General features: G+C 39.7%; 1 protein-coding gene across 2 annotated transcripts in view; it reads left to right on the top strand.

Annotated features, from left to right (window-relative positions):
• The first annotated feature begins 906 nt into the window (after positions 1 to 906).
• Positions 907 to 20,801, top strand: part of GATB (glutamyl-tRNA amidotransferase subunit B) — an 84,983-nt gene continuing 65,088 nt past the window's right edge. For both annotated transcript variants that reach the window (XM_001083846.5, XM_001083960.5), the window contains exons 1-2: positions 907 to 1,107; positions 3,039 to 3,189. In XM_001083846.5, coding sequence (XP_001083846.2) covers positions 932 to 1,107; positions 3,039 to 3,189 — 327 coding nt within the window. In that variant the 5' untranslated portion in view covers positions 907 to 931. The remainder of the gene's footprint in view (positions 1,108 to 3,038; positions 3,190 to 20,801) is intronic.

The raw sequence follows: 20,801 nt of genomic DNA, 5'->3' as shown, positions 1-20,801 counted from the left end.
GAAGATAAGCATCAGGTAGTCAAAAGCACTATGAGGACAATCAAAGCAGGATGATGAAATAGAGAGTGCCTAAATGACTACTCTAGACTGTGTTCAAATACAAAAAATCGGTGGCAGTTTTAACAAGGGGTATTAGTTTTGATGCAGAAAAATGAAGGAAGTCCTCTGGGACGATGGTATCTGCTCCTAGCATACAATGAGTGTGTTTCTGATACTGGCCAATGATAAAAAGGAGGTTAAAATGTACACAAACATTCAATCTAGGGCTGTTTCTCTCTAAATACCTCTGCTCAAACATAGCACTTACTACCTATATGGAAGTATCTTATTTTTGTTAACTTCTGTATGTCTCCCTTCTTTAGAATGTAAGCTCCATTAACATGGGGGCCTTAACTGTCTTGATCTCTGCAGTAACTACAGTGCCTAGGAACTGAGCCTGGCGTTACGGTAGGCATGCAAATAAGTATTTGTTGCATTAACGCACAAATTGCTGAGCAAAGTAGAGGAGTAGACACAGAATATAACGGAGTAGGTTTGGGGGCTCAGGAAGTCTTTGCTGAGATGTCAAGGTCATTTACTTCCCCTTGCAAGGTTAACTGGGTTATAAAATCCCGGCAACGCTTCTTAGCTCCAAGCACCAAGTGCTCACACTCAAACTCATATATACACGCTCAGAGCCACAAGCCTCTCCAACTCCCCGCTAGGAGGAGTCACACCTCCCCACCCTGAAACCCTCCCACCCTCTCCTCTATTTCTCCTTCCCTCCCCTCTCCGCCGGGTTCCGGTAGGCTTCGAATCACCACGCTCGCCGGGAGTAGTAGTCTTCCGGTCCGAGCCTATAGCGTTTTTAATACAGTTCCAGAACTACGCTTCCCAGGGAGCCTCGCGGCACAGTGTGACTGAGTCACCTGACCAAGACCCTGGCGTTACAATGGCGGCGCCCATGCTGCGCTGGGTCGGCCGTGGAAGACTTTGGACTTTCGCCCGGGTTGACGGCGGTTCTTGCCACCGAAGAGAGGCTCCGACTGGGTCCACATCCAACTGGATTAGGGGACAGAGCTCAGTGGCTCAGCAGCCCCTCTGCATGACCCAGAAGCCGAGGAAAGGGTATTCTGTTTCATACCATTTCTGCCCACCTAACTGAGGTGGAACTGCAGGACTGGGGAAAGGATGGCAATTACAGCCCAGCTTCTAGACGTTTTGGCTGAGGGGAGGGCGTTGAGTTATAACCTGGAGCCCCGAAACCTAAATAAAAGCACAAAACAGGCCCTCTATCAGCTCCGCCCCCATATATAAACCACTATTTTCAAATAGACGTAGTTGGGGAATTCGCGAGTGTAAAATAGCAAGTATTTTCTTGAAGGCTGCACAGACAGAAGAGTGGATTCGGTCATCTTACTAATAGCACTGGCAGTGGGGACGGTGACAGGAGAAGCGGGATCATATTTAGCTGATTTTATTTAGCGCTAGTATGGGCCGGCAGTGTTCTAAAGGGAGAAAGGGAGCCTTTACCTACAAGCTCTGGAAGTGGTGGGTTATTGTCATTAGTCAGAAAACACTAGCTAGCTGTGCAGGCGTTTTATGTTGAATATGTGTGTTTAGACCTAGGAGGACGCAGCCAAAAGAAGAGGTACTCCCTCGGGTTATATAGAGAGTTTTGCTTATTTGGCCAGATTATCCCCTGAACAGCTGTTTATGCTTCATTATGTAAGAATTAAATAGTTTCTCTTTAAATACAGAAACATATGGCAAGTTTCTAATATTTTGTTTATTCTTTGAGACTGGTTGGCATTATTTTTACTTTCAGTTGGAGAAACAGAGGGAAATTGTCCTGAAAGAAGTATTCAGTTTTGTATTCTTTTCGTGAATTAGATTGTTTCCCTGTGAATGGAAAGAACATTTTTTCTCTCATGTAATGGAACTGCAAAAATACTTTGAATGATGCTTTACTGCATGCAGAATTTCTAACGAGTTCTTTCTTTAATTCACCTCCCTTGTGGGCTGTGTTTCCAAACTTTAAAAAGAAGGACTTATTCTTACAGTACTTCAGATATAGACGTTTATGTGCTGAAATTATTGAAACAAAACAAAATGATGTAAAATCTGTATATATATGTATATATATACACACACACACATATATATATACACATATACACACAAAATTGCTTGGGAGAAGAGCAGGATAGGAACATACATGGATTTCACAGGGAATAAGCACATTTATAAGGACCTGGAGAGGCCTATGTACAGACTCAACAGAGTAGGACTGGCCGGATAAGAGGGATTATTATAGCATTTAATAGCTTCTTAGATTTCATAGCAAATAAGCATGAACAAAGTAACCTGAAATTAGGTCTCAGGAATTGCAAGTGATATGGGGGACCAAAAATATGCCACATCAGATGGTTTAATATGATGGGGTTTAGCAAAATTTTTTCAAGAGTATCATTTAGTGGTGATTTATTATATCTGTGTCTCTCTGGTTATTATACTTGCAAACCGTTTTTGTGAAAGGAATTCAAAACATGGTTGCAAATTTCCTTTTTAAATAAGAAATGTGGAACTATTTATCATTATTTCTCTAGTAGTAGAATCTTGCCATTTATGTTAATTCTAAATAATGTGGGAAAGATCAGCTTTCTTCATTTACTGAGTGATTAATTGATAAGGTACAGTTAATTTGTTAAATGCTGCTTTTCACTGAAGTTAGCCAAGCAGTTGTCACCTGATACCCATTTCTACATTGTTTTAAGACACCAAATTGTTCCTTTCTCTATTGCCTTCGTGTTTATATCATCAGCCTCCCGATGCCATGTTGTAAATGAATTTTAGTTTGCCAATCTCAGTGTAGGCGCTTATTCTAAATTGGTTTTTATTTAGTCACTGATAAAATATGACATTTTTAATGTAAGGATATAACACTGTAATAAGTTTAAAACACATATAGGAAATTAACATTTGTGGTTTAGACTTACAGAAATTCATTCATGGTGACAAACATAATTACATCTTAACCATTATCTCTTTCTTCTTAGTGAACACAAATGGGCTGCTGTGGTAGGTTTGGAAATTCATGCCCAGATTTCCTCCAACTCTAAACTCTTCTCTGGATCTCAAGTTCGCTTTTCAGCACCTCCAAATTCTTTGGTTTCTTTTTTTGATGCATCTCTACCTGGAACTTTGCCGGTAAGATTTTTATTTAATCCTATTTTCATTAGAAAAATGTTTATTTTATATTGAACATGGAAAATTATTTTCTTATTTTAATAATAACACAACTGTTTGGAAATACTTCTTTAGGGAATTTTGGGTGAAGTGGGATGTATTAAATGTTTTCTAAAGACCCATCTCTGTGATGCTGTTTCTAAGTCTAAACATATTCATACACGTATTTATCACTTCACAAACATTTTAGCATGCCTACTAATATCAGATACTGTGCTATGAGCTGGGTCATAAAGATGAGCCTTGCCTTTAAGGAGTTCAAAAACTAGTAGGGGAGATGTGTCTTATAAACAAATAGAGGGCAATGTGATTCCTTCTTTGAAGGTAATATGCAGAGGATGGTTTTGAAACCCAGAAAACGGACAACTAATTCAGTAAATGAAAGGACTATTGTGAGAAATTGAGGTAGGGGTACCTTTGGTTATGGAAGTGTTACTAAAGAGGTGGTGGCCTGAGCTATTTGAGTAGCCCAGTAGAATTTAGGCAGATAAATAAGGGAGGAGGAGGAGTCAACTCAAAGGAAGCAGCATATATCACATGATTTTAGTGTAAGGCCAGTAATGATTGTGGTTGTTGCAAATTAAGAAACACTCAATAATGTAGAAAACAGCCGTAATATGCAGTGAGTTAACTATTGTTATTATAACTATTGTAATAACTATTAACCACTCATTTTTACTTGATCCTATGGAATGACTGGGCCCAGTATACCCATCAGCAAGACCTTTTGCATATATTTTTAGATAATTGATTGGATTTTTAAGAAAAGTGTGAAGGGAACAGTGTAAATGTTTTAGCTAATAAATACCATATGGTCTGTCCAGGACCTATAATATCAACTGTGTTTGGGGTTTCCTGCCATCTTTGGAGGAAATGTGTATCCATGGTGGTGACAAAGGTGGGGAGGGGCAGACATTGTCATGGGTGAATTCCATGCTCTCAAACATTTAAATAAGAGTGGAAGCTGGTTGAGGCCGGGCATGGTGGCTCACGCCTGTAATCCCAGCACTTTGGGAGGCCGAGGCGGGCAGATCACAAGGTAAGGAGATCGAGACCATCCTGGCTAACATGGTGAAACCCTGTCTGTAGTAAAACTACAAAAAATTAGCGGGGCATGGTGGTGGGCTCCTGTGGTCCCAGCTACTCAGGAGGCTGAGCCAGGAGAATGGTGTGAACCCGGAAGGCAGAGCTTGCAGTGAGCCAAGATCATGCCACTGCACTCCAGCCTGGGCGACAGAGTGAGACTCTGTCTCAAAAAACAAACAAACAAAAGACTGGAAGCTGGTTGAACTGAGCACTGGCAGGCTTGCAGAGGCAGAGGTGTACTTTTCTCAGTCACTGACCAAAGTGGAAGATTCTGGGCAGTGCCTCCAGTGTGCCTGCCTCACTCAGCTTTGGTTGTATTGGGGCAGTATCTTTTTCTTGGAACTTTTCTCTTACTCGCATTTTCTGTCAGGGAGGACTCCCATCCCTGCAGACCATATCAAAGAACACCTTTGATGTGCTGCTGGGTCCCTTTGGGAGAAGATAGATGTGGAGATGCACCCTCTTTTTCTTTCTCTGACTTAGAGATCTATCTACAGAAAGATTTTTTGTTTGTTTGAGAAGGGTGATTTTTTTGGTTATAAATATATGACATATTTTTGGGGCAGAGATTCAGATATAGTAGAAATACAGTAATATTTAGACAAGTAAAATGGAAGGCAAGTTGTCATAACACCTCTACATTTTCCCTCCCAAATTCAAAACATTTTTTTTCCCATGTGGTAGTTACTTATCAAGCGATTAGGCATAAGCTCTGAGTTGCTCCTAGGTTTCTCCAGCTGTGAGTGTGATGGCTATCAAGCCATACTTATTATAGTTCACTTTAGAAACAGATCCATTTGCAGATAAGCATGTTTTCTGTAAATAGACTCTCCAGTTGTACCTAAATTTGGTCAAAAATTAGAACAAATTAGAAAAATTCAAAATAATTAAAATGCCAACATTTTAATTGCTTTGTAAAACTTGTCATGCACCAAAAAAGAAGGTGCTTGTTCACTGGTAAGCATATCAGTAACACAGTGAAGGTGTTTGAGACATTTGAGTGTTGAGAGCTTGGCTTACACTAATTAAATGGCAGACAAAGTCTGGAAATACAGTTTTGCATGAGCTAGGATTTGTTTTCCTTTTCAGAGACTACAATGCTTATGGTTTAAGTAGCCTAAATAGGTTATTCTGTAGACAGCAGATCTACCTCTTGTTCAGAAATGTTTCTGCCTTTAAGGGACCTCATTTAGTACGTGAGCAACATTATGCCTAAACTCCCAGAATTAAGCATTGTCACTCAAAACGTTTCAAAATCTTTTTATTTACCTCTAAATAGATTTAAAATATACTAAAACCTTTAGACAGTTGTCCTTCCCTAAGCCCTATGGAGATGTATAAAGATGCTCTAATAGCCAGACTCTGCTTAGAACTCCATTTATAACAAACCAATAATTTGAGAATATGTTTGTGCTTCTGAGGATTTTAGTAGAACATTATGTTATTGTTTTGATCAGGTAAACCAAAAATGTAAGTGTGATTCATGATGGTGCTTGAAACTCTTTCTGCCCAGGGCTTATATTGCTCCCTTCTCTCCTGCTTCTTCCCTGTCCTCTACCTGGCTGATTGTGCCTTCTCACATGGCTGTGTTCTGCCACTTAGCCCTGAAATGTTGGTTTCCCATGCCCTATTCTTTGGATTTCAATTCTTCTGTTACCTGTGTTCCCCTGAGTAATCTTTTTACCCTCAAATAAAGCTCCCCTCTCTCTTTTAGGCAAGAAACCTATATCTATTGTGTCCTACTATACATTTCCATCTGAATGATTCATAAACACCTTAAATTCAGCAGTTACAGTGTTAAGCCTGTTATCTTTTCTCCCCAAAGTTTCACTGCCTCCTGACGAAAGAATAAACCAAAAAGGGAAAATATATATAAGAAGAAGCAAAAATCAGTGGGAAAAGGATAAGTTATTCAACTGATGGTTTGGGAATTGGTTAGCTATTTGGAGAAAAAATATTGCTCATTTCATACATCAAAACAAAGTTCATATATATATAAAATGTAAGTTAAATGTCAAATTAAATCCAAAAAAATCTAGGAGAATATTTGTTTGTCCGTGGGTTGGGGAGAAACTTTGTAGGCATAAAAGCAAGAAAAAACAGCTAATTAGGCAAAATTGATGGCAATTTGACTGCTTTATTCACCCAACATATATTTATTGACCTAGTAATTCTTTTAGGAATCTGTCCTTGGAAAATAAACATGTGGGCAAAGACTTATATGCAGAGATATCTATAGCAGATCTATTTTTAAAGGTAGAAAATTGGAAGTAACCACAATTTCTCAGTGATGGGAGAATCATTGAATAAATTATAATACATCAGTATAGTGCAACATTATGAAGCCACTGATAATGTTTATAATAGACTTTTAGTGGCACAGGAAAATGCTAAAGATAAAAATTCTAGTGAGATGAATAGAATTTTCATGTAGATTACTTAATCTTCTTTGCATCCGTTTCTTATAAAATGGGAATAATTGACTCATTGGATTTGTGTGAGAATTAAATGAATCAGTACCTTTAAAACACTTAAGACAGTAATTGCATGTAGTAAGTGCTCTTATTAATTAACAGATAATTAACAAGTAATAACAAGCAATTAATTAAAAAGCTCTTAATAATAGGTAAGGTAAATCTTACCTACTAGTATACCCATAATGATTGGTGGCTTTCGTCTTTACAAAGGCTCTCCTGAGTTATTGTGCACAGTTATGTTGCCAGTGAGAGCAAAAGTAAATGCTATACATAACAATTGGTCACTTAACCTTGATTTCACTAGTTAAGTGATCTGCCAACAAAAACTAACCTGGGGTTCTCATCACCTCAGAAATGTATAGAGAATTAAGTAAATAATAAAAACCAATAAAAACTAGTATATTGGATAAAATTGTTTCTGAATTATAAATAATTACTTTGATTGCACAAAAGAAGGCTTATGAGCTTTTTTTCCATCTGTAATTATTTGGAGTGTTTCTGTGGTCCAACATGGTATTGGCACTTGATTGAGTAAAAATTAGGATTGTTACTTAAAACAATTGTGGTAATGTGTAGTCTTTCTGTAGACATTCCATTCTTCTCTGTCGGTTGTGTCTTCATGTACTCAGCTGGCATATGTTGGATGCCTATGTTATGCTAGCCCTTGTGTAGCTCTCGTGACACAGTTTTGAACTTGGTAGAAGATAGATATGGGTGTTGCCCACATGGAGCATGAGCAAGCAAGCAGGCAGTTGCAGTACCTTCTAATAAACATGTTAGTCATGGAAATACAAGGTGCTTGAGGAGCACATAGGAAGAGTATTCAACACAGATACAAGGAATTGATGAAACTGGCCGAGTAAAAAGTGAATAGAATGTACAAAGACCAGAAGACAAACAACGTGGCTTGCTCTAGAAACTGAAACATTTTCCCTGTGTTGTAGCATAGAACTTGAATATGGGCATTGCAAGAGGTGAGGCTAGAGCAGAAAGCATAGCCTGTACCGTATAAGCCCTGATAAGGGATGTGGATCCCATTTACAAAGAGATAAGAAGACATAAGGAGAGTACAGGGCCAGAAACTCCAAGGAAGTGAGTGTTTTGAGGAGGAGGGAATACAAGAACATTGGATGCTACTGAGAGGTCAAGTAAAGTGAGGACTAGGAAGTGCCCATTGGATTTATTAAGAAGGGTATCTTTTGCAAGAACAGTTTGAGTGTGATGGAAACAGAAGGTAGGTGGCAGTGGATTGAGAAATGTCAGGGCATGGAGGAAGAAGAGAGTGTGGGCAAGTGTTTCAAAAAGTTTTACTATGAAGGACAACAGTGCAGCAAGTGAGAGGAGACATGGAATCAAGAGCAAACATTTATTGGTCATGTCTTTCTTAACATTGGAGAGACTTGGGAATGTTTAAATGCTGATGAGTTACATAGTCTATGATAATGTACACTTAAAATGTGTTTGAGAGGATAGATCGCGTGTTAAGTGTTCTTACTGCAGTAAAACAAAACTTTTTAAAAATGCTGATGAGAAGGAGCCAGTGAAGAAGGGGTGGCGAAAGACAGGAGAGGCTTTTGATTAATACGGCCAGCTGAACACAGGCATTTTAATCCATCCTCTCTGTAACCCAAAGAAACCCCACTGAAATGATAGTGAAAGAATGCAAATGTGATAAGCCTACAGAAGAACGGGAGAGGAGACAAGAGTGTGTGAGAGAGAGATGGTAGGTGGAGGAGGGCCTCACTTTGCAGAGCAGGATGCACTGTGACCTAAGCGCCTGCAGGAAGGGACTCTAGTGAGACCTGAGATGATGTGTCCTACACAACCTTAAAAACGCTCAGGATGTGGGGGCGTCAAGTATTGTGGAAGGCTGGCTGAGGTGAAAACAAAGGGGTTAGTCAGAGTCTGAGTACAGAGCAGTGAGATCTGAGCTTCTCTACCTGACCCTGGGCAGCTGCCCTACCCCCACCGGATTTTATAGTCTTTGGAGAAATTCAACTCATGACACACTTTCCCTGAGGCCACCGGTCAGAGCGAAAGGCGACGTCAGACAGCATCTGTAGCGAACTCCAGGACCTGCCTAGTTCTTTTCCTGCCCCAATGTGGGAACTCAGGTGGCCTGGTGTGTCCATCTCTCCTCTTCCCCTCCTCCCGCAAGCAAGAATCTGCAGGAGCTTCTTTGAAGATTGTGTGACCCTAGTGGGAAGAACATGAGATATTGACATGGTGGGAGGTCTCTCAATTTTAAAAAATCTGTCTGGCCACCTGGTTGCTTAAGAGTGAAGACCACTGACAAACAAGCCCCAGGCATTTACATGGGACTTTTAATTGGCATTTTAGTATCTTACTTTAAAATATAGATTGAGAGCCAAAAATCACCAGACACTTGAGGAGATTCTCCAACATGATAGACAAAGCCCAAAATAAAAAAGAAAGCTAAAGGAAATAGGAGGCTGTAAATAATGCACAGGGTAAAAGAATACTTAAAAAATTAATAGCTTTTATAAATGTCCTCAGAGAGATAAGGGAAGGTAGCTGCATCTTTGAAACAGGAACATAATATTACTTTTAAAAAATGAACAAACAGGATAAAAACGAGCTCTTAGAAATTAAAATTATGGTGCCTCTCCTTCCCCTAGGAAAGTTAGAAAATAATGTCAAGAAAATCTTCCAGAAATCAAAACCAATGTGCAGTACATTGGACAATAGAAGAAGAAAATAAGCAAATTAGAGAATCAATCCAGGAAGTTCAGCATCTGATTAATAAGAGACTCGTGAAAAAATAGAAAACAGACTCGAGGAAACTCTCAAACAAAACACATGGATTCACATGGATTAATTTCCCAGAATTGAAGAACATATATCTCTAAATGGAAAGGGCCTGCCAACTACCCAGCATGAGGGATAAAAATAGTCTCACATGAAGGCATGTCAAGAAATTTATTAACACTGGGAATAAAGTTAAAGTCCTAAAGCTTACAGAGAGGAAAAATATAATCAGGTCCACATACAAAGGATTGGGAGTCAGACATCAGACTTCTCAACAGCAGCACTTACACCTGTAAGAGAATGGAACCGTGCCTTAAACATTCTTAGGGGAAAAAAATTATAATTCTAACCTAGAATTCTGTACCCAACAGTGTCAATCAGGTATGACAGTAGAAGAATGATATTTTCAGACAGATTCTCAAAAAGTTTGCCTTTCATTATCCCAGGAACCTGCTGGAATAGTAGAGAAGTTTCAGGTTGCCAGCTCTACCATGAGACCTGTTAGAAGAGGAGGAAGGTGGCTCCAGAATAAAGAATTCCAGGAAAAAAATGAGAATAGGGAATTAGCAGGTATCTGATTTGTGTGGAAAAAGGTTTCCATATAATTTAGCCTTTAGAGGAATGAGCAATAGATACATAAAAAATGAAGCACATGAAAAAAATGAAGGATTTAGCAAGTCTTTCTAGGAAGAACAAAATGTTCAAGAAAGGAAATATAATCATAGTATTTTATTAGCTTAGGAGATAAACATTTAAATAATAATAGAAACACCAGCTACCAATTTAATAAAAACTGTGATATAACTTGGATATTGGGAAAGAAAAGAACTAAATTCTTACCTACCATAATTGGAAGTCATGTTCTAAATTGGTAAAGCAAGAAAAAGGTAACCTAAGTATAGGCTGTAGAACATTTTTGGCCACTGATTAGAGGCCTCTTTCTCCTTTTCAGGCCTTAAGCTAGTAGATAGGTTTTATTTTGTTGTGTTTTTCTTTGGCGGTGAAGTGGGATATGGGATTGTTACTGTGTTTTGTTTTGTTTTTTAATTAGGTGATGGGTAAATGATTTGGAGCTCCCAAAAGACAGATTAGTAGTCAAAAGCATTTTTAAAAACAAGATTTATTTTTATTTTATATACAAGATAGCATTAGGTACTAATCAAACATTACCTGTACTGGCATCTCAGCCTTCTGCTGGTAAAGTTTTTATTTGTTTGTTTTTTGTTCTCAAAGTCCAAATAATGAAGCCCGTACCACACCCCTGTTCTCACAACTCTTACCCTTACCCTGGTTTTAGGAGAAATAGACTTACGCACATTCTAGATCCATCCATACTCAAGCTCATGCATGTGATGGGTCTGTCTGCTTCCCTGGGGGAGACGTGACCTACCATCCTTTTTTCTGCCTGACTTTATGGACTTGTATGTTACCCAACTTACCATGGTAGGATTTTTAGGGAGTGGGTATATTTTATTTTTGGATAGAAATATAATTTAGCAGCTGGACACAGTGGCTCATGCGTATAATCCCAGCACTTTGGAAGGCTGAGGCGGGTGGATGGATGGCTTGAGCCCAGGAGTTGGAGACTAGCCTGGGCAACATGGTGAAACCCTGTCTCTACAAAAAAAAAAAAAAAAAAAAATACAAAAATTAGCCAGGCGTGGTGGGGTATGCCTGTAGTCTGCTACTTGTGGGGTTGAGGCAGGAGGATCACTTGAGCTTGAGAAGTGTACCACGGCACTCCAGCCTGGGTGACAAAGTGAGACCCTGTTTTAAAAGAAAAGAAAAGAAAAAATATAAATGTAGCAAGCTTGGGTAAATTCTTGTGATAAAGTAAGATATAAAAATATTGCAAAATGTCTCATATTGTTATTCTCTTACCTTGTAACTTACATCAGTTATCTCTTAGAAATGGAATGGGGTAAGTCTTGGGAGTCCATGTTCTTAAAACAAGTACACTGTGTCATTGTGACAGTTTATCAGGTCTGTCTTTTTTCCAGATTAAGGAAGGATTGTCACATGGCAAATGGCCAGGAGCCTTGGCCAACAGGTGATGGATTTTCCAAAGGTCCCCTGGCACAGGCATATTATTTAAAAATAGGAAAATAAATACCAGACAAGACAGCTCAAAGATCCAAAGGGGGTTGCTGCCAGGGAACAGGACGGGACCTAGGAAGAGGTGGGACAGGGGACTGCTGCTTTTCACGATCAGGTATTTAAAAATACATGTCTGTGATATTTTGTTTAAAAAACTTAAGTTAGGTTTAAAGGAATAAAGATATAAGGGGGAGGGAATTATTGATAGAATAAGGTTCCTGAGAAAGCAGACAGTGTCTCCAGAGCCATGGAGAAGGAGCCCTCTCCCACTGTAACCCGAGGGGAATGTGTGTCCCTCCCCTCCGGGTGCGAGGAAGTGTTGAGGTTTGGTTGTGAAAGGTTGAGGAAACACCTCTGATTTTTTTTCATTTTCTAGCAAATATTGCTTCTTACATCTCACTCTGCTTTTGGGCACCGTTTTCTTCCTTTGTTGGTGGCTCTTGCATTCCAGGTCTGTGGGTAATGAACTCTCTTGGTCTGTATGTGCCTCCAGCTGTTTCTGTTTCCCCCTCACTCTGGAATAATAGTATAGAATTCCAACTTGACATTTATTTCCCCTTGGCACTTGAAGACGTTTTTCCATCGTCCTCCGGCATCTGTGATTGCTGATGAGAAGTCTGCATCCCTTGTCAGTACTCTGTTTTGTTTCTCTGATAGCTTTAGCCAGGGTGTGTCCAGATGTGAATTTGTTTTTATTTATTCTGCTCAGTGTGATTTTTAACTTAAGTACTGTACCCTGGACTATGGAGGTATCTCTATGGAATGAATTCCTGGTGGCCTCTGCCAGGGCCCATTGGGCTTTATTGAATGAACTGGTTTCTATGTTAATTTCTTGGCCCCCTAACTGCCACACAGCTTAGATAGTGCCAGCATCAAGCTCCACACATCCAAGCCAGGAACAGGGTCAAGGGCTCAGATTTCTCAAGACTCTTTTTCACCTATGGCCTGAGGCGGCTGGCCTCCTCCATAGCAACCCCTCCAGTTGGTGGCAAAAGATTTTCTAAATGGACTAATATTTTTTGGCTCACAGCTTTATGCAGGAAGCCATACCAGCTCCCTACGACATGGGCTCATGGCCTTGACTTCTGCCCCCAAGGTGCTTTAAATCACTGACATCTGATGTCTCAGCCCAGTTAACAATAATAATGGTAGTAAAATCAACTGCCATGTACCAAGTGCTTACCATGTGGCAGGCACTGTTCTGGGTGCTTTATATGTATTCACTTATTTTAACCTCATAACAACCCTACCAGGCAGTTGCTGTCCTTATCACAGTTAGAAAGTGAGTAGAAAATGTGCTGTCCTGTCTCTCCTCATTACCCCTGTTGTCACATGGCTTTAAACTACCTTTACTTCTGTGGCCCCAGGGCATTTTCTTGCTTGCTTTGAGCTTGGCTCTGGGCATGTACACATCTGTGTATTTGTAAATTTATATGTATATATAAATGTATGTGTGTATAAATAGAATACTTCATTTCTTTCTCCTGTCTCCATCTCCCTATTCCCCAGCATGACTGGAGCACACCTGCTGTCTTGACCGACCCCCTCCCCGTTCTGATTAGTGACCCTTATTCTGAATGTTTTTTTAGGATCTTTTTATTTTCTTATTTTCCCTTAGTTTTAGAATTTTGTGGAAGCCCATCATAAATCTTCAGGATGAAAAGGTCAGCCAGCCCATTTCACTGCTCATAGGCAGGATTACAGCTACACTAAGGACAGCATTCTTTGTTTTTATTAGCAGGGATTCAGCTTCACTCATTATTTTGACCTAGTGAAATCTCTTTACTGTGGTGCAGAGCCTTCCTTAATTGATTAAGGAATTATTCATCTGTAGATCTATAGACAGGATCTTAGGGTGTTTGCTTAAAGTTAGTTATTTCCTATTTAACAATATCGTTCCAATTTTTTGACTTGTAATACTTTGTATATGGATGTGAAATGGGAAGAAAAATAAGAAAGAAATTTATTTGTTTGGTAAAATGTCATGCGATTTACAGTTCTGTTTGTTTCATAATTGGCCAAATAACATTTCCAGTAATGGTGAGATTTCAGCAAAGAATCAAGCTTGTTTGAAATGTATGCATGTGCAGACCCATGCTTACACACACACACACACACACACACTCGCTTTTTGTGATCAGAAATGCTTGCCCTCTCCTGGTGTTAGTTCCCATGCAGGAGAGAGGGGAGAGGACACCGTCGGCTCTGCCGTAGCTGGCTGGTAGGAATGCTCATTGTGGCACAGTAGATAACTCCTGATAATCAGGCTGCACTACATTCGATTAATAAGAAAGGAGGAACTCTGCTCTTGTTTTGCCTGTCTGAAAACTCTTATCTGTATGTAACACAGAACTCCCTAGCAACTGTGAATGCCTCTTGTTTCCAGAACTGGGGAAAAGACCATAAAAGCTGTTTTTCACACATATATGCAAGAACGTTCTCCTCTTTTCTCAGTATCAGCCTGTCTAAAAAAGCATTCAGGGCTTTCCATATCAAAGGTATTTAGAATTGCCCCTGGAAGCTATGGAATGAAAACAGGAATGTTGTTTACCATATTTTACAAAACTTTCTTTTATTCACAAGAGTGCATACTATTATGAGCCAGAATAAGGGGAATGAACAGGGGAAGAAATATGATGTGAATAAATATGATGTGTTGTCTGCCCTCTGGGAACTAACAAACAATGAGAATGCTGTGCTTTCTGCTGGAGATTCCTTCTGGAACATATGTATGCCGATTGCAGCAGAACGGGTCTTGCCTCCCTAAAGAAATGGTGATGTGAATGCTTTTCTGAAGTACTTTGGAATTTATTTTTTAGATTCCTTATGACATTTCATTCCAACTAGGTAAATCTGCAGTATTCTGACTCTGAACATAGAAGATATTGGTGATAACTTTTGTTTTGAAGAACCTACTAGATTTAGAAACACTTGACTAGTCTAGGGAGCATCAGGCTTTCTGAAATGTTTTTCTGACCCTTAATTCTAAACATAATTATAAAAGTTGTTTTTAATTCAAAATGTGGAAATGAAACGGAAATTGAAGATAGCATCATTAGGGAGAAGTCTTTAAATACATACATTTATAATCAGATCTATATTTATCTCTCTCTCCATTCACACATAGATGATGTTTAGTTATTTAACTAAGAAGACAAAATGTGACCATTTTCTATGAAATTTCTTTTCATTTCAATGATTTGCTTTAATGTAATCTGAAAGATTTATAATTACATTGTATGCTCAGACTTGCTTCTTGCCAGTCACTCTCCAAATCACTTCTATAGTTATCCTCCATGCTTTTGAGAGTGAGGTGTTACAGGGATGAGGTGTTTTGTATAGTGACCCTTGTCACCCTAAAAGAGGTATATGTCTGTGAGCTCATGCCCACAAATGTGGAAGGTTCCTTTTCAGCTCTCACTCTTGTGATGGTCTAAACCTGCCGTATAACTTCGTTAACTGAATGTCTCCCATGAACTCAGTGTCTCATGACGATGATGACTTTCACGTTCAGCAGGCAGCATGATCTCACCTCCCTCCCTGTGGGAAGCATTTGACTCCTTCCCTGCCATGGATCTTTTTCTAACTTTCAGTGGGTTCTTGAAAGCCTCTCTCTTCACAGCCATTTTCACTTCCCCACCTCTCTACCAGTTTTGCATGCAATATTCCCCACCTGAAACCTAACCAGATTAATAATAATGCTTCTACTCTTTTTATTTTTATTTTTTTTAGAGACTGGGTCTCACCATGTTGCTCAGGCTACTCTTTAACTCCTGGGCTCAAGCAGTCCTCCTGCCTCCGCCTCGCAAGGTGCTGGGATTATAGGCATGGGCCACCATGCCTGGCCTCTACTTTCTATCAATATATATTTGTTTCATACAGTTGACTGAACATCTTTTTATGTTTTATGTATGTTGTTCATAAGGATTTCTGTGTTTTATTATAAGCTTCTAAAAGAGCAGTTCATGTATCTTTCTTGGTCCACTTGACAGTACCTTGCATAGAACATGTGTATAGCAACCCTAATAAATATTTCCCTATATACTTGCATACACTTACATACGCACACATGGGGCATCCATATGAAAGGACTTTCCTGTCTAAAACCCTTTAGCTATTTTTTAAACTTCTTTATGGGTCTCTTGTCCTGGCTGAACATAAGACAACCTTTTCTTGATTACCCAAGCTTATCAACAACATCAGTTATTGCTCAGTGTTGTAATGGTGCCTTCAAGGTCTATTGAGATGTGTAAAGCTTTTTGATCCTACAGTAAATGGCTAAAGATAGCCATTGTTTTGAGGTTTCATAGTACAGTGTTTTTCCCTGCTTTTATAGTTACCTGTTCCTCACCAGGTTTTTAAAGCTGCTGTCAGTATATTTGGCTCTAGGAATCCCTACTTGCTCATTTTTCACTTCTCAATGATTATTTCTGATTAGTTCAGAAAGTCAGAGTATCACATTTGTAAATATAAATAAGAACAAAGCTCTGAGTAGAAACCTCTCCTACAAAATAAAGTACATGGATGCTATGAAAGCTATTTAGCATCACCATGTGACACTAGAATAGGAAGAGGTCCTGAAAATCATTCAGTTCAGTCCTTTTAATTTACAGATGAGAGAACTGCTGTTGGGACTCGTCCATGGTCACACAGTTTCTTAACATTCCATTCAGATTAGAACCAAAGTTTCTCACTTCCAGTTCAGTGATTGGCTCCCAACCTGTTCCACTATAGTTGGAGCTGCTGGAAGTCAGAGTTATGTAAGTGGCTGTTATTTTACAGATATGTATATATGAGTATACATCCAAAAACATTAATCTCATTAACAGATGTATATGTACTATGTTTATAGATGTATGTCCACATGGTTATACACATACAGAGGCATTGACTACACAGCACTGATGCTGTGTTGATGGTTGTATGCACCATGTATTATGATGCCCTCTAAGTATGAGATCTAAACCTAGGGAGGGAGCAAAGACGAGAGTGCTGAGTCAGAAGAAGAAATGGATAAAGGAAATCTCACCTAATTAGCCTCCAATTCAGGGCTCTGTGCATCAGATTTCCCCAGACTCACCATGAAGAAAGCAGGCCTGGCTATGGGCAGCTCTTAGCTGAACATATCACCATGCAAATAGTGGTCACAGGAAAATTCTTTTAGGATCTTTTCTCCAGGCTTCATTCTGGCCAGTTTTCTCTACACTGGCTTCTAGTTCACTAATTTTTTTTATAGTAGTCGCTCTTTTACATATCCATTGAGGTTTTTAGTTCACTAGATCTTTCAATTACAGAAATTCTGTTTTTCTCTTTTAAATCTCTCTAATCTTTTGAAAATATCTTGTTCCTTTTTCATGTATTCAGTTATTTATTTCTTTCATAATTTTACAGCTACTTATTTTACAGTCTGTGTTCAGTAATTCCATTACCTGAAGTTCTTGGGTGATCTTGTTATGCTTTTTGCTTGACTGCTGATTCTGGCTGGAAGTAGATGATTTTCTGGTATATTTTGTAATTTTTTTATTATGAAGTCATATCTGACAGGGCTTTATTAGTGGTATCTTGTTGTGAGTCCATCTCTTTAAAGCACTTTTGCATTGGCTTTTGCCTGATGCTCCAGGCTAAGTGAGGGCCATTTTCCATATTTACCTCTTAGCTTGGGGGCTTCTGGACCACAGTGTTAGTACATCTGACCCCAGGCCTGTCTGAGAGCAGACTATCAGTTCTTAGGGCAGACTCCTGTACCCCCGTCCCACTGCCACCCACCAAAATCTAAAATCTGGGCTGAAACTTTACTAAGGCTGAAACCTTATAGAAGGGAGGGGATGAAACAGGCTGTGAATATGGGTGACTCAGAATGGGGCAGAGAAGGCACCTTTAACTTCTCTCTGGCCCCCTTGCCCTGTCCCACTAAGATATCCCTTCCTTCCCATTGTAATTCTTCTGTGTCGTTGTGTGTGTATTGCAGTTCACACTAGTTAGGGCCAAGAGTGGTGTACATCCCAGTACCTCTTACCTGCCCTCTCATCACAAACACGGATCAGGTGACTGAGCTCTTTCCAAATTCCTGCTAGACGTGCAAGGATGCACTCTCTCACCTATTGCCTTTAAAGATGATCAGTTTCCCAAAAAAAGCTTCATCCTTAAAAAAATGATTCTCCCTTAGCCTTTGTGGAGAAATGATGATGCCATCTCATTCCTCTTAAGGAACAACAAAAAGCAATATGATGGAGTTGACAGGAGCAGCTGGCTCTAGTGGGAGAAATCAATGAGGAAATTGAGAGTTCGCTTTCCTCTCCACCCCAGCCTTGGCGAACGTGAGGGACCTTGTCTGGCCTCCCCCTGGGTGAATCTTCTGGGTCTGCAGAGCATCTCCCTGACTCAACATTGTTTCTCAGGAACTTGGTGCTCCTTTCCTAGTAATGCTCCTTTCCTTTCCTTTTACTAGATTTCCTAGTAATCCCAAGTAATGAGCAGCTTGCTCATCTCCCAACAGATTCACTCCCGAGCAAGAAACTGCCAGTATTGTTTGGGAAAGGCTTTTCTCCCATTTCCACATCCTTTTATTGGTTTGTTTTCCCTCAGAAATATGCACATGGATGAGATATTGAGCAAAATAATAAGCCCTTATTAGAGAAGATAGTGTTTACTTAGAATTATTAACTGTTCAGAATGAATTTTGTACACTACTGCAACCAAAAATCTGTATTACAATAGTACTGTCTTATCTGTAGTTTCACTTTCTGTAGTTTCAATTACCCTCAATAGAGGAGAATAAGATATTTTGAGAGAGACCACATTCATATAACTTTGATTACAGTATATTTTCTTTTTTTTTTTTTACTGTTTATCTCTTGCTGTGCATAATTTATAAATTAAACTTTTATCATACATACCTATAGATAGGAAAAAAAATAGTCTATGTCAGACTTGGTACCATCTGAGGTTTCAGGCATCCCCCAGGGATCTTGGAACCTATCCCTCATGGATAAGGGGGCACTCCTGTACTGGAAAGAGAGGTAGGAATGTGCAGAAAATAAAGTGAACACATTACCAAAGATGCCTGGGAGTACAAAAGCTTAGGAGTCTTTTGGTGATATAAATATGTAGTAGTCCAAAAAAAACCTGACAGTGTTCTGTGACACTATTTTTGTCTCTGCCATTCGAGTAGCTCATACAGGCTTTGTTCTGGTGATTTATACTAGAAGCCTATAATAAAAACGCAGCCTGAAATCATGCAGCTGGGTACCCTTCATTTTTCTTCCATGGACAGTTCCCGAACTTAACAAATTACAGCAGGCCTGGCAAAGCTCTTCCTTCAAAGGAAATACATGCCTGGCCATGGCAGCTGCCCTGTTGGGTTTCTTCTGCTTTCTGGCATCATTGGTGATGCTGTGGGGATTGCTAGATGGTTTTTATGAGTACATCATGTACTACATAATGACATTTTGGTAACAACAGACTGCATATATGACGGTGGTCCCATAAAATTACAGTGGAGCTGAAAAATTCCTATGGCCCAATGATGTCATAGCCATCTTGTCATCATGGCATAAAACATGACGATATGTTTAGATACACAAATGCTTACTGTTGTGTTACGGTTGCCTACAGTATTCAGTACATAACATGCTGTACAGGTTTGTAGCCTAGGAGCGATAGGCTATATCCTGTAGCCTAGGTGCGTAGTGGGCTATCCCATCCAGGTTTGTATGAGCACACTCTTACGATATTCATACAACAGCAAGGTCTCCTAACAAGGCATTTCTTAGAACATATCTCCATTGGTAAGTGATGCACGACTGTACTAGAAAAGAATTTCTAGGAAGATATTGTGTCTTTTTAGTGGGTCAATAAAAATAATACTCCCTTCCCGTCTTGAGTCAGAACCGACTGAGAAATCAGCACAGAAGTCAGTCAGATGAAAATGAACATACCAGCTTTTTTACAGATAATAGCTTGATTGAAAAATGCAACGTGATGTTTAGCCACATGCTTTTTAGTACTTGCTGCCTCTGTTGAACTCAGGTCTCCAAAACTGCAGGCTTTTCACTTGTAGAGGACGAACTTGCTTCTGCAGAAAGCTTATCACGTGGCCAGAATAGAGCCGACTATCTCATCATTGTGGGCATGTTGATTAGAAAGAACTCATTTAGGCTTTGTCCTGATCATTGATACTGCAAGATTCTATAGGAATGCTCAGCCACGGGGCCAACCCACTCATATGTGGTTCCATTTCCCAAAGTCACTTGTCAGAAAAGTCACTCTTTTGGGGACAAGAGAATATGGAGTAGAAAGCAAAGTCCTGTCACATGGAAACCTAGGGGCAGGCGAACGACTGTTGCCCAAATTCTGCCTTCAAAAGCATGAAGCCAGTGTCACATCATGTCTGGGAGTAGATGTGAGAAGCTCTTTTTGGGTGAGTCTTGAGGAATTCTTTGTTTATACTGCAAGTAGACGCACTTGTCATCTGAGGTCATTGACTTGGCCTTTCTTACTTGGCCATATTTATGTGTGTTTTCGGCTTCACGTGTAATATTGTGGGGAGAGTTAGCTATTTTCTACACTGCAGCATCTTGGGGAGTTTTTTTTCTCAGCTCTTTTAAAAATCTTGGCAAAGTTAGGAAGTGATTTTGCCATTGGCATACCAGAGATGACAAATGTAGGCTTGGTGATTCTGGCATGGATAGGTCGTCAGGCTGGGCTCCTCTGAAGAGCATTTTGTTCATCGTGGCAGAGGGTTCTTGCTAGTGAGCCTTTGTGTTCCCCAGCCTTTCACCACTGGGTGCGTCATTATAATAAGGACTGGAGCTGGGGCAGGGAGAATAACTGGAAATCAAAATACATTAGTGCTCCCGGGAGCCTTAAAATAATTCTGTTCTAAATTTTGATGCACGAATCTCCTTTTACAAGTATAGAAGCAAGAAGCGTAATCAATCAAGGGTCTTTGTCATGCTTTGCAGCTTTCTTAGGAAATGCAGACAGGCAATATGTGATTACCAATAGCGTTTTGAATTTTCGGTGATATTTGCCAACCCATAAGCCATCCCAATGAGCAAGGTCAGGGGCTCCAACCCCAGTTGATAGGAGAGGAAACTGATGGCCTTACTGACTTATCCAAGGACGCAAAGAAGTCAGGAACCC

This window comes from Macaca mulatta, chromosome 5, assembly GCF_049350105.2.
Source record: "Macaca mulatta isolate MMU2019108-1 chromosome 5, T2T-MMU8v2.0, whole genome shotgun sequence".
NCBI classification, from domain to species: domain Eukaryota; kingdom Metazoa; phylum Chordata; class Mammalia; order Primates; family Cercopithecidae; genus Macaca; species Macaca mulatta.
This window is presented reverse-complemented; position numbering and strand designations above follow the sequence as displayed.